The sequence below is a fragment of the Simochromis diagramma genome, unplaced genomic scaffold (assembly GCF_900408965.1).
Source record: "Simochromis diagramma unplaced genomic scaffold, fSimDia1.1 OVJJ01000341.1, whole genome shotgun sequence".
Lineage (NCBI taxonomy): Eukaryota > Metazoa > Chordata > Actinopteri > Cichliformes > Cichlidae > Simochromis > Simochromis diagramma.
The window spans coordinates 313,875-328,503 of record NW_024386788.1 but is presented as its reverse complement, the minus strand read 5'-3'; the positions used below and the strand labels follow the sequence as shown (position 1 = coordinate 328,503).

Here is a 14,629-nt window from a genome sequence, read left to right as displayed (position 1 = left end):
TTCCTTTCATCTGATTGGCCAATGTCAATCACAAAATTAACTATCCAATCAGAGAACAGACGGGTTTGGCTGTCGGAGGGGCGCTTTATGGAGCTTCAGGTCCTTGAAGGGTGATACAGTTTGAAGCTGGAGGATCTCTATATAAATATCCGATAGAAGCTAGTCCCCTAACTTTCAGCAGCTGTTGAAAGGATAAAGTTGTGGTATATCAGTGGTTAGGAATACCATTATTACTTTAGGATTAGTTTAACACAAAGTCAGGGCTGACCCGGGACCATTGCTGTGAGTCACAGTGCGCAGCATAAAGGTCCTTTCACATCGGACGCAGGATGTGCTGCTAATGCTAATGCTAACTAAAAGCCAAGGATCCAGAATTTGTTGCTGGCTGCTGGGCTCTGTGGGTTTTTGCAGCAGCTCTACCTGTACTAGATGCACCTGCTTCTTGTCTTTTCTATCTCTGACTTTATGTCCTCTACAAGAGTTTGTTTTTTTGCTGGTTCTTCAAATGTTCAATAAAAACATGTATGCTAATTCATAACGAAGAAAGATTTGTAACCATCCCAATAGTGAAGACTGTCATTTCCACAATACTGCCCCACCCCCCCCACCCTAGGTCCGCAGCGCTGTTGAAAAGGCTCTGGAGGTCCCTGTATTAAGCATGTAAACCTGTGACACATAAATCACCAAACTGAGACCACCACAGACTGTTTTCCTTCGTGGTGATGAAGGAAAACGCTGGGCTGGCATGTATAAGGGCATTTATTCCCTTCTAGGACCTGAAGCTCCATAAAGCACCCCTCCAATAGCCAAACCCACCTGTTCTTTGATTGGATAGTTAAATTTGTGATTGACATGACATTGGCCAATGAGATGAAAGGAAGAAAAACGGTCAATATTCGTACTTGTAACTTGAAACTTGAGTGAAGAGTTTCACACGTATTTTTTGACTAAATCCACACACAAATATTTTTTTACACACACACACACACACACACACACACACACACACACACAAATTCTTTTTACACATACAAATCCTGATTTACAAGTACAAAATATTTATGACCACAATTTGAGGCCATACACCTGGTTCAACAAGTCAGAAAACTTCAAATGTACATAAAGCTCCACAGACAGAAAACAAATGAATCAAGACTGAATTAAGAAAAACATTCAGTAATACTGTTTGTAAAACAATGAACAAACACATTTGCCACATAAGACAAATCACTTCACAGGCTGAAGTGATGTGTGAGCGGTGTTGTGAGAGAGAAATCTGCACCTCTAAGGTAAATAAACCAAAGTGTCTGAGGACAAGAAAAAAGCACAGCTTTCTGAAATGTTTGAGTGATGACTGATATCATTACTTCATCCTGTGAGACTCACTGTGGCTCAAAGTAAGAAGGAAACAGCTGGAGAACAAACTGAACCTGATGTGCAATCGACATGGCAAACAGATAAGATGTGTTTGAAATACAATTTTATAACAAACTCTGAATCATTTCATTGAATATCTTATTGTTATGTACTGACTTTATCTCTGCCTTACAGTTTTTGAGTCTCTGTAGTTCACAGAGTGTCTGACAGACAGAGACACACTAACACAGTCTGAACAGCTTTGATGATAATCAGAGGAATTTAACATCAAACCAACTCGTGTGTTTGATGTCTGTCTGCTGGATGATCAGATCCTCTGTCTGTACCTCAATGTTCACTGACAACACAGAGTCTGAACAGCAGCAGGAGAAAAACTCTGAGACATTTCAAAAAGGCTGCAGTTCATCGGGACGCTGCCTCTGCTGCTGTTTATGTTTTCTGTAGATCAAAAATCCAACAACAGCAACAACAAGAAGCACAGCAGACACTGACAGACCGACTTTCCATCCTGATTGACCTGCAGGTAAGAAACAGATGGGAGGTGTTCAGAAAAAACAAGCATAAGAAACAAACAGGAATAGAACAGAGCAGAATAGCTCTTTTTAGTGGTTGAACACGTAAAACCAAATTGTGCGTGCTCCACACCAAATGTGCTGGAATAAAATATAAATAGCTGAGAGCAGGAATAAATAGCAAACGGGAGAAATATCTATAACAACAAGATAAAGGCACATATTAGAGAACAACATAGTTGCAGCAAAGTGCTTTAAAGTAGTGCAAAGAAAAGACTTTGTCCGAATAGAGTTCATGTGTGTTTGCCTGAGTGATGATGGAGGTACTCAGACCATGGCTCAGATCGGTGATACGGGTCTGCAAGAGTGGGATGTGGAGGGACAGTGTTGGTTAACAGTGCAAATGGCCGAGAGGAAGAAGCTGTTAGTGAGTCTGGAGGTTTGGGACTTGATAGACCTGAGGGGTCAACCAGAGGGCAGCGGGTCAAACAGGTGGTGGGCGGGGAACAAAGGGTCACCTGTGGTGGTCCTGGTCTTCCTGAGACAGGAGGATCGAGTGATTATCCCCAGGGGTTTCAGAGGGCAGACAATGACTTTTTGGGCAGTGGTGATTACCCTCAGTGCAGCCTTGTTCTCAGTTGTGACCCTGTGTAGCAAACACCCAGGCAGCAGGAGAACACACTCTCCACTGAGGAGCAGCAGAAGGCCAGCAGCAGCTTCTGGTCCAGCTTATTCTTTCTCAGGACAAAGAGCAAGTGCAGTTGCTGCTGGGTTTTGGGAGTTGGTGTCCAGGTGAGATCAGTGGAGTTATGGGTGCCCAGAAACCTGAAGGTGGTGACAGATTCCAAGAATCCATCCATTTTCTTCCACTTATCCTGGGCTGGGGTGCGGGGGCAGCAGCTTAAGCAGGAAAGCCCCGACCCAGCCACCTCCTCCAGCCTTTCCAGAAGAGCACCAATGCATTCCCACGCCAGCCGGTGGATATTATCTCGCCAGTGTGTCCTATTTCTACCCTGGGGCGTCCTCCCTGTGGGACATGCCCAGAACACCTCACCCAGGAGGCCTGAAACACCTCAGTAATAAGTAAATAAAAGTTTATTTGTACAGCACCTTTCAAGATAAAAATGACACAGGCTGAGGAGTGTGATCCCCTACAGATGGTCGGTCAGACTGACTGAGGGTGCTTAGGAAGTCTGTGATCAAAGAGCAGGTGGCAGAGGGGATCTGAATCCTAACATAACTCTTCCTGATCTCCATTTGGATCAGTGCTCTGTGAAAGGTGTTGATGCCGGCATCCTCCGTGGACCTACTTGCTCTGTAAGCAAACTAGTGGGACAAGATGGCAGTTCGTATGGTAGTATGCAGCGGCACAGAACTCCAGACTACTGCGCACCTTTTTTGTATATTTGAAACCTTTTTCTTACATTTTCCTGCAACACACTGATCACTTTCAGTCATTAGGAACTAATAGAAATTGCCCACCACCGGAACTTGGACTTTGGACGGACAGTATCCTACCCGAGATTGTAAAATCACCATGTGCTGTGTGGGTGAGTTTGGGAACAGACAGCACAGGGAGAGAAAATAAAAGCAGGATGCAGAGCTGGCTATCATATCCAGCTGCGATAACAACATAATCACTTCCAACTTATAATCAGTAAACAGCAACCAGGAAGCAGCTTCACCTCTGATCACACACACACTGAACTCTACTCACTCACCTGGAGGCTCAACATGCAGGTAGACACTGGTGATGAGACTTAAACTTTCTCTCTGTCTCTGAACACGACAGTCGTATGTTCCAGCATCATTAATCATCACATCCTTCAGAATCAAAGACACGTCTCCATCCTTCATCTGTCTGTCCCGTAGATCCACTCTGTTCTTAAAAGATGGATGCTGGTTATCTGAATCAAACTGCCCATTTTGTTGCAAAAGAACATGTTGTGGCTCCAGGTCAGCTCGGCTCCACTCTACAACTATGATGTTGTTGATGCTGTTTGGAGCTCGACATGTCAGAGTCACGTCCTGTCCACACTCAGCTGTGATGGTTTTCTGGTCTGAAAGAGGAAACAACACAGGAGAAAGGTTAAAGGTCAAATTACAACGGTTCACTTCTACAGCAGCCAAACAAACAAAAACACACCAACACATCACTTTTAATTTAAACATTTGATGAGCTGGGACAACATCCTCATTTGGATTTGACAGTGGTGGATGGATTTCTCAGTTTAGGTCATGCTTCATAATAAGTGCCCAAATGCAGGACTTGTTTCTAGAAGGATGTTAGAGTCACCAGTTCAAGCAGATGTTGTTCTTTAGGATTATTTCACTCCTGCTTATATGTTGTAGATTGTAGCTGCTTTAATCCACAAAGAGCAGAAAAGCATCAGAAGCAGCAGCAGGTCAGCTGATCACAGCCTGAACACAAAGAAAACAAATCTACTGGAGCTCACAACACTGGTTATTATGGGACTCTTTTAGAGGACACTCTTTCCCCACACTGCACAGCTACACCTGAACTTCAGCTTCCTCCACCTAAAACTCCAAATTTGACCCTTATTATTCATAACAGTATAACTGTGCATGACAGTAGCTGTGTTTTGTATAAACACTTATACAGTGAAGCGTGCTGATAATATGAACAGTATGGAAATTGCTCTCAGGGAAATATTTTTAATATGCAGCCAGCTTCCTGTTTTATGTCAAAGTTAAATCTCACCTGCAGAGACGAACACGGCAAACATCAAAGTGAATGACGTAATTACAGCGGACATTTCCGGGTTCTCGATCTGACTCTTAGCTTGTTCTAAATGTCTCAGTCTGTCCTGAGATTAAAATTTAGGCTGAAAGAAAGCAATTGGATCAGGAACGTTTGTTTTAAGGAAGTTGTGTCGTTGTGACGATTGGTACGCTGCACTGCGGGGTCGAGTAGAAACAAGCGCGTCACACCAGAAGAGGTGAAGTCGAAAGAAAGTTTTATTCTTTCTGTTCTTGAACCATCCTCGCAGGAAAAATCTGAACCTGCTTCACGTGTCAGTCGTCATGTATGAACACTTTTTGTCTTTGAAGCAGAAGTTTGTTTTGTCTCTGCACCGAGTTTGTTTCCCACAGCAAGTTTCGAGCTCACATCCTGCTGCACCTCTTCCTGCTGCGATTTAGGCTTCAGCTCCGAGGTCGGAGGTCTGTGTCTGCCGAGCAGCTTATCAAACAACACCGCGAAACAACTCTGACTAACCTGAGAACCAACAGCAGCCTGCACCAGTTTACAAAACCAGTAGCCTGTAAATCACCAGTCCATCCAGTGCTGTCCAATTAAAGAACAAAGACTCATCAGTTTTAGAATTTGAGGTTTTCTGCTAAGTTTCCTCCTTTTCTATGGAGGTGAATTGTAAAGTGAAACCTTCAAACTGATTTTTTTTAGCTTTTCTTTTAACTTAAAAGAGTGAAAGTGAGTTTTAGAAAAAGAAAGAAAACACTTACTGTTGTTCTGAAGGACGTCTGGAACCCTCAAAGGCCTCTGTGGTCACCAGGGTGGAAAATCTGAAAGAAAATAAAACACACACATTAGATTTCTTTGTCTCTGTCACACAGACACGGACGTCCACACAGACCCACCCAGCCTCGCGTCTCCTTCACACACACAGACAAACTAAATCAATATAAAAACAATTCTTTGACAAACATAACAAATTTAACCAGAGTGACACTCAGTTTGTTTTATAACAGTTAAATCTCACCCGCAGAGACAAACATGAAGCCTCATCGAACATCAGCAACGTGGAGCAGAGTGACGCAGTTACAGCAGACATTTCCGTGTCTCTGCTGCTGCTGATCTGACTCTTAGTTTGTCCTAAATGTCTGAGTCTGTCGGTATTTTCACCGAATAACTGAACCTGAGTTTAAATCTGACGACACAAGTTTAAATTTAAGGTTTAAAATAAAGCTGAAAGTCACTGACTGTTAGAACAGATCTGTCGTTCAGGCCGCCTCGGTCAAACTCCACACTTCAAAACGGTGTAACGTCTCGTACGGAAGTGACGTTGAAGTGACGTTGAAGTGACGTCGACCAATAAAATTATCGAGCAATGATTTCATGGTTCAGGATTTACATGTTTAACGTCCGCTAGAAAGGAAATGACATTTTAAAATGAAGTCTCACTCAGTTTTGAAACAGTTTTTCTGTTTAAAACATTTTTTGTGGGTGGATGTTAACCAAACTGTAACCATGACAACTGAAACTTTTTACCTAAAACACTGAAAATGATGTTAGAAAAAGACAGCAAACACTTACTGTTGTTCTCAGGAAAATCTGTTAAACCCTCAAACACTCTTCTAATCATCAGGATGCAACAAAAATCCATATAAAGATAAAAAGTGTGAGGTTGGTATAATCCATCTGCTTTCTCTGTAGGTCAAAAGGAACCTACTGAAGGCTTATTCAACACAAGCAATTAGAAAAAATAGTAAATTAAAATACTGCGTGGGTGAACTCGACTGTGTACAACCAGCTGAACTAACCTGTCTATCGTTTTGCTTTGACTTCCTGTTTGCAGACATCTGCTTAGCAAAACCATTCAACCCACAGTCGACCACAATTGCAAAGTGACAGACGAATTAAAGTAACAGGAAATGAACCTGGAGAGAAAACCTTTCACTCTGTCTGTCAGTTAATTGAAATAAACTTGTTCTAATGAATAAAGTCAAAGGTCACGACCTCCTGCACAGCTGTTCTGGAGAACTTTGTCCACCTTTGATTGTCTTTAAGTTGTGTTGGAGCCACAGAGAGCAAATCTTTGTTCTTCATGGAGAACCAGTGAGGCTGGGCTGTTTGGACTTTCCTATGAAACATCAGTGCAGGAGTCTCTCAGTACATCTGTTTACAGTGAGGACAAAGAAGCAGCAGAAACACACACAGAGGAAACATGTAGAGACAGGCAGCAGCAAATAGTCCGCAGGGAGAGAGGGCATGCATCAGGTGCAGCACTTCCTGGAAATCACATGATTGTAATCACTAAACAGCTAAAAGAGGTCATTAACACTTAATGTTGTTCTGAAGGGTCTCTGAGACCCTCAAACACTCTTCTGATCATCAGGATGGGAAAACAGTTTTGGAAGTTTTATTCCACACAAAGAAAAGTTTTTTGAAAAATGAAAACAGTTCTTTAGAAAGCAACAAGTTCAAATCTGTGGGTAAACTGCACTGTGCCCCAAGTAAGCACAGACCAACTTCCTGTTATCTCCCTTTGACGTTATGTCTATACAGACACGTCTATCTGCAGTGCCCATCACATGTCTGAGTAAGAAATCTTGATGAATGTAGCTGACGCTGAAATATGTGTGTGGGTTGCCATGACAACAGTAGAAGAGCGTCTGAGATCGTTATAGTTTTTCTATTTGTTTTCTTTATTTGGTACTCATGTTTATGTGTTATATACTTGTGCACTTTGTGAAAAGAAGTAAGTGGTTGGGATGGATGTCATATTGATAGCATCTTACCTGTTTCTAGTTTTCACGGTGCGCCGTGATTGTGAGAAGAATAAAAAGGAATTGTGGACGTGAAGCGTGGATTCTTTTGACCAGAGTAGATACACAAAGCAACAGGAAGTGAACTTGTTTCCATAAAACAGGTTGAACAGATGTGCAGAGACAACGCCCCACTCTGTTTGTGAATTTAGATCATCTTGGTCTGATTAATAAAAGGTCGTGACCTCCTGTACAAACACAAAACAGAAAAAAGGACAAGACTCTACAGGCCTCAGTGATCAGGGAAAATCTTGAAGTTCATGACACAATTAGAAAAAGACTGCAAGCTGCACTACATGAGAGAAATCTCCATTGGTAGGTAAGATAAAGATCACTATTTTACATCTTTATAGTGAAAAAAAGAATATAAACAATACTTGTGTGTGCACGAATATGTTAAGAAGTATATTCGATTGTTTGTTCTACTTTTTAAAATTTATTTATACAGTAAAACTGTTAATTTTCATTTGTTGCCTCAAGGCCACACTGTGCAGTTAGCTTAATTTTTTCAGGCGATATAATGCATTTGCATATGTGTGTAGAGATGTGTTTGTGTGCATTTATATGATCAAAGTCAATGTTTTTTACTTCACAATCTACCGGTTCCCACTGTTTCAATTCTTTGGAATTGTTTGCCTTTTTTGTAAAAAGATTCCCTTATCGATTCCAGTCGCCCCGAATGACGTCACCACGTTGCGGAGTGTCATTTCCCTGGCAGGAAACTTGGCGCCTAAGCGGCTCAAAGGCTCAAAAGTTTGGTTATACTTTATGAGAACGGATCACAACAGGGCAACTTGCAATACTTGCAAAGCAGATATTTCATTTAAGGGAGGAAACACTACGTACATGCAAAAGCATTTGCTCACAAAACACACGATGACCTTAAATGAATGTCATGTTTCTAATTCCGCTCCGGCCTCGTGAATCTCAACCCAGCAGCAGCGCTAAAGTTTGCACGTCCTCTCCCGTTAATGCGGCAGGTAAATAATCAACTAACAGTGCATATTATAGTGTATATAACAGTGTATATTAAGTGCGATCTGCCTTATTACAAAACCTGCCATTACTGTGCATTTAGGTGACCGTTATGAGAGAGATGGACAGAGTCTGGCTCAGATGCCAGCAGTTCTCGCTGCAGTCTATCGCTAGAGTCTCCTTTCAGGATAGACGAATGTCACCGAGCAGCACCCATCGAAGAGCTGTGGATCTCTTAAGATCTCACTGTTGGGTTTGTAAGGCCATGTTACTCCTAAATTTCTATCTTGTTCAAAGAGAGAAGATATAAAACAAAGTTCTAAGCTAATCGACCTTAGTGTTCTCCTTTTTTAATAAGAATTGATAAGAGAATCGATGAAGAATCGAATCGTTAAACAGAATCGAAAATCGAATCGAATCGTGAAAATCTTATCAATACCCATCCCTAGTTGTGGGGACACAAATCTGGTTACACAGTCACATTGTGAGGTCTAGCCTACTAAATCATTCAATGTTATTACAAGCTTTTTTTTTGTAAAATAACAAAATATTAAAACAACTTAAATATTCTTTATAGTGCTGTTTTTTCTTTCTATAACATGTTAAACACAATATTGTGCTACACTCACTGGTGCAGAAAATGAGACTCACTGAGTCTTTTTTCCTGTGGATGGATAATCTCAGGGAAATCATTTAAAATGTTGATCTGATCTGCATGCACCTCTAAATGCCGACAATGACTTCAGCTGAACTTTGCTAAGGAAGACAACAGAAGCAATCAGAGACAAAGAGTCTGCAGCCAGTGATGCTGTACGCAGTTCATCTTTGAGTTACCATGGTAATTCAAAGATGAACACACCATTATTCCCAGTTCAGTTTCAATGTATTCTTTTTTTTTTTACTCGAGTGTTTTTTATGATGTTTTTTTTTACAAAATAAACGTCTGAAGAGCTAAATTATGATGATTGTTCCAAACTAAGAAAATGAAACGATGGACAGAAAATTCAGCAGCAGCTACTAAATTACCAAAGTTGTTTCCAGCAGCCCTCCTGTGATGGCTGCAGTTACAGCACACAGTGGTAAAAATCAGGTTTTGTGTGCTTTATCCCTTTTTGTGTTTTTGTGGGCTGATCAGCCACTATTTAAGGTTCCCCTTGTCTCAGTTAGGTCCGTTTGTTTGAGTTATCAGCATTGTTTGTTGTCAGCTTTGAGTAGAGTTCTGTTATTTTGACCTAGTGATGGCCAAATAAAGCTTCCTGAAGCACGAAGCTTGTGTTGAAAAAGGGATCATTACTAGAAGCTTTAAAAAACACAGCCCTCTCTGGTGACATCTGGTGGCCAAAAATATGAAGAGCAGCTTGAATCTACAACAAAACACCCAAAACAAAACGAACTGCTTCACTATGACTCTTCAGAGTGGAGTTCTGTTTGATATTGGGCCACCATTGTGTTGCTTTGAACATGTATTTTTGGGGTGTGTGAAAAAGATTGTTGTTCATTTCTTTAATAAATAATTTTGATGAATAAACTTTCCTTGTTTAAACATTCACCATGGTGTGCTCTTTCTTAACTTCTTGAGTTTCAGTAAATACAATCATTGAAACATACAGATAATAATGTACAACACATGGAGCATGCTTCTGCTCTGAGGTCCCGCCTCCAGGAATTTATGCAATTAATCACTGGACAGGTATGTTATAAATAATGTATATTAGGCCAATTTTCTTATACATATTTGTGACCTGGAGGTAGAATTGGATTGTAAACTGTAAAGGGGAAAATGCTTCTGAACTTGCAAAGTAAAAACACGATGCATGTAAGGTAAGCCTGTTTCATTTCTTTTAAGAAGAGGATTTGTTTCACTGTGCGATGGCCGACTCGGTTTCTTTTCATGGAGATAATTTCTCCAGCTTTAAAGAAAATCCTCTCACACGGGACAGAAGAGGCTGGAGTGCACAGAAATGCAAGGTGGTAGAAGTGCAGTTATACAGTCGTTCTGGGTCCCACAGACTATCAGCTAAAAAGAATATACACACACAAATACACATGTTTTTATTATGTTATTGTTTTGTCAAGTGGAAGTGTTGATGTGAAAAGCAGATTTTTAATATTTTAAGTTTTTCATGTTTTTAGATAAAATAAACACAAAACAAAAGTAAACAACAAGAACTGAACTGAAACACTGACCAACATCAACTCAAAATACTCCCACATGACAGAACCTCCTCTCTTCCCGCTCGCTGTCTCCATATCTCTCAGGGAAAATGTCCGTGGTTTGCTATGCTCACCAGCAAAGACACGCCAGAAATCCCACAAATGGGTCACTGTCCTAAAAAGCCACGGAATCGGTTACGTTCTGAAAACGAACCTCAGAAGATCACTGGTCACGGGACTCTGCCAACCAAATGCAATTGTCTACGCCAGGTCCAGATCATGCGGGGTTAATAGAGGGAGGGGAATGGTAGAATTCGGACTCTGGCTCCACTCACCTCTTTCCTTAAGCAGACCCTTTTTTAATGTGTGCGAGACATGAAGTGATGGGCAGACTGGATCAGTCCAGTGTTTTCAGGCATGACAACTATGGAGAATGACCTGAAACAGCGCCTGCACCAGACAATCTTAGCTGAAATGGTGCATACGGGCACTCGTACAAGATACGTGTGCATTCCCGTGACAAGGCCCGATAAGGTCCTCCCAAACATGTTCAAACCTCCATTGTTTTTGCAGGGGTGATAATTTCGCTTTTAGAAAGACACTCCGGGGCAGGACGCACCCAACATGGGCATCCGCTCGATTGGCCCGGTCAATAAATCAGGTCTTTACGCACTCCAGAGGTTTATCATATCGCCGTATGCCTTTCCAAGGGGTTATCATGAGGAAAATCGGTGGCGGCAGCTTTTAGGCACCAAGAAATTGTGTGTGACTACGCTGCTGTGCACAGTGTCACAACGCAGTTGGACTGAAGCCTATCTGGCATTAATACAGTTTGCATTTGCAGCACTATGGAGATTTATTAACATGAGGTGGGCAGTCTCCTTGCACACATCGGACCTGCGCACCCACAGCGCCTCGAGAACTGCGCCCATCCCAACCAGGTTTGGTTGGAGCAGATTCCGCTTGCTGCCCCAAATCGCAACATGGCCTGGTGTATAAATGTCAGGCAGACAAATGTGAAAGAACACATCAGAAGGGAGAAGAGGAGGGAGCAAAGTGGTGACCAAGAGGACCATGCAAATGTTCCATTTGTAGTGTGCACAAGCATTCCTATGTCTCAAACAGTCAGCAAACCAGAGAATCAGGCAAAGGAATAAAAGGAAAAAGAAACGGTGGATGCTGGAATTTCTTTTACTCAGTGGCAGTCGGGCTGTGGAAGTAGATGGTCTGAGGCCATGCAGCAACGCACGGTGGTTGTTAGCGGCCTGTGCATGACATCAACCTGCACAGATGCATTCTCTGTCATCCACCAGTGGAGATATGCAGTCTCCTCAGCAGCCATACTTTTCCTCTGACCGGGTGACCGTTCAAGTGTAAAGATGGCTGCAGTGTGAACAAACAGCTGGCAGGCCAGAAAGACGGAGGGCTGGGTGGGATTGAAAACTATAGAAGGGAACAGCTGGAAGAAATGTAAGTGTCAGAAGTTGTTGTATTTAAACGAACGTGAACAAACTCATGTAGATGAACGGATTTAATACAGAATCAGGACAGTTCAGGGCAACGCTACATCTAGAGATTTAACAGAACATGTTTGATCTCAGTGTTTTGAAGTGGAGACTTTTTCATATAAACATTACACTAGGAGAAAAACACCTTTAGTTTTATGTTTATGCATCAATTTGTAAGACTTTGTTGTTTCTGCTTACAAAGGAACAGACTCAGATGTCAGTTTTGATCTCTCAGTCGTGACTGCAGAGAGACTGAAGGCTGATGGAGAAAGCAGCATATGCCGTGACAGAAGAATCTGCACCTCGAAGGTAAAATTAACTGAACTGTCCTGAGGAGGAAGCCATAAAACGCAACGAGCTTTCTGCAATCTTTGCACTGGAGGTGATGACTGTAGCTGTGGCGCAAAGCGAACAGGCTTCCTCACTGTGCTCAGAGTAGACGGAAACAACTGAAGAACAAACACCCTGAGTGTGCAATGTGATGAAGATAAAGAATAATGGCCTGGATGTTTTGAAATTAAGAAAAAAACCTCGATCTTATAATTGATATCTGTATTAGTTTTGAAAAAAAATGGTGGATTTCCTAGACTTGTTCCCGCTGTCGTAACAGTTTTGGTGTGAACATATGACCTTAAAAAATTATTATAAATAATAACAATAACAGCCAGGTTTAAAAGTTGTGGATTGGTTTAAAGGTTTCGTCCTTAATGGTAATCAGAAACCACTCTGGAGGTGTTTGATGTCTGTTCTGCGATGAGCAGATCATCTGTTCCTGTACAATGAATGTTCATGACAACACTGAGAGTCTGAACATCAGCAGGAGACTCGAGAGTTTATGTGGAAAAAAAACAATGTGAAAACAGGCTGGCGGTCAACAGGAGGGCGAGTATGACTCCCGATTCGTGGTGGTTTATGTTTTAAAGTCTGTAGAATCAAAAATCAACAAAAGAGCAACAAGAAAGAACAGGCAGAAACTAACATGACCAACTTTCAGTCCAACAGATCCATCCTCTGTGTCTCCTCCTGGCGGACTGCAGGTGAGAAACAGGTGGTGAGGTGTCAGCTGTCAGGTAGGTTGATGAGTGAAGAAAAGAACAGAATCCATTTCCTCTTCAACTGCTGTCAGACATTATCTACTCACTCGGATCACATCACTCAACCAGTCTCTTTCTACAAAGTCTCATCAACAAAAATCTGGTACAAACAAACATCAGACAACCAGGAAGCGCTTCAACTCGTGACTCACACACACACTCAACTCTACTCACTCGACCGGGAGGAAACGAACAGTCAGGGTAAGCTGATGGACTTAACTTTCTAGTCTCCCTTCCCTGGACACGCGACACTCGTATCTTCCATTATCATTATCGTCACATCCTTCTCGAATCAAAGACACGTTCTCCATCTTCATCTAGTCGCTGTCCTGCAGGATTCCACCCGTTTCTTAAAAGATGGAGCTGGACTGCATCGAGTGAACTGCCCATTCCGAGTGCACAAAGCAATGATGATGCTCCAGGATCAGCTCTGCTTCTCACATCTGATCAGTTCGTTGCATGTTGTAACTCGGAGAGCATTGATCAGAGTGACGTCCCTGTCCCAGACTGAAGACTGTATGATTCCTGGACTGAAAGAGGAAACAACCACAGAGCAGAGAGGTTAAAGTCAAGTACAACGTTTGACCAAAAGTGTAGCCGATTGAGTGGACCTCTGACAAGTAATCCAACATCATGGGGAATTTGATTAATAAATGGAGCTGGAGTAATCTTTTGCTTTAAAGGTACTCAACGCTACAAGCCTCATCAGGGCACAATATAGGTTGAAAGTTCGAGTAACAAGTAGAAAAAAGGCTGAAAAATGCAAAGTTGATCTGAACAGACAACAGGGGCGGAGAACTGTCACCAGGATCCCTAGTACTGAATTCACTTACATCCGGACAGACTGGGCGTTGCATGGCCCAAGATTGGGAGTTTTCGCCTTGTAATAGAAGGTTGCCGGGTCGAGCCGGGCTTGGACAGTCGGTGTGTCCTTGGGCAAGACCACGCACTCTTTGGTGGTTAGAGGGCCTGGGGCGCCAGGTCCGGCACCTCGCATCTGTCAGTGCGCCCAGATGTAGCTTGCCATGAGCCAGTGTGTGAATGGGTGTATGACGCGGTGTGTGAAGAACGAGTTGGGGTCCTTAGGACTGGTAACTATACAAAATACGGCACAGGGTTGGTGGTTCCTCCGTGAATGAGTAAGAGTTGGAGTGTGTGTGGGGGATCAGAGGTGAAGCTGCTTAACTGGTTGTTGGAAGGTGTGGTTAGTGGTGTGTGACAGCAATGGAAAAAAAACGAAATAAAAATGACGGAAGTGCAGGTTAACTCAGCAGATTTTGCAGTGAGGCTTGGGTCACTGGTAGGATTAGGGGCTGTTCATACGACTGATTATTCGGGGGACTCTTTTCTAAAAACCAACAGAATGTGTGAGAGACAGCAGCCTTCGCATTAAGACACTGTGGGTCTCTGCTGCTGCCTGTTATGTAGCTACAGCTGTTTGAGTGTACATGAATAAAAGCGGTGTAGCTGCATACTGACTCCC

At 42.4% G+C, this 14,629-nt stretch overlaps 1 protein-coding gene across 2 annotated transcripts; it reads right to left on the bottom strand.

The window, feature by feature from the left end:
• Nucleotides 1–987: 987 nt before the first annotated feature.
• LOC120728275 (programmed cell death 1 ligand 1-like) lies at nt 988–5,871 on the bottom strand. 2 transcript variants are annotated; one of them, XR_005694674.1, is made up of 4 exons: nt 5,630–5,871; nt 5,373–5,432; nt 3,611–3,949; nt 988–1,894 (listed from the first exon to the last, which is right to left on the bottom strand). XR_005694674.1 is itself a non-coding variant. In XM_040023075.1 (3 exons), exons 1-3 carry the CDS (start codon nt 4,664–4,666, stop codon nt 1,764–1,766), a joined length of 525 nt encoding a protein of 174 aa, XP_039879009.1. In that variant the 5' UTR covers nt 4,667–5,121; the 3' UTR covers nt 988–1,763. The 2 variants fall into 2 exon arrangements, 1 of the variants encoding a protein (XP_039879009.1); XM_040023075.1 differs by lacking the exons at nt 5,373–5,432; nt 5,630–5,871 and adding an exon at nt 4,612–5,121.
• Nucleotides 5,872–14,629: the final 8,758 nt, after the last annotated feature.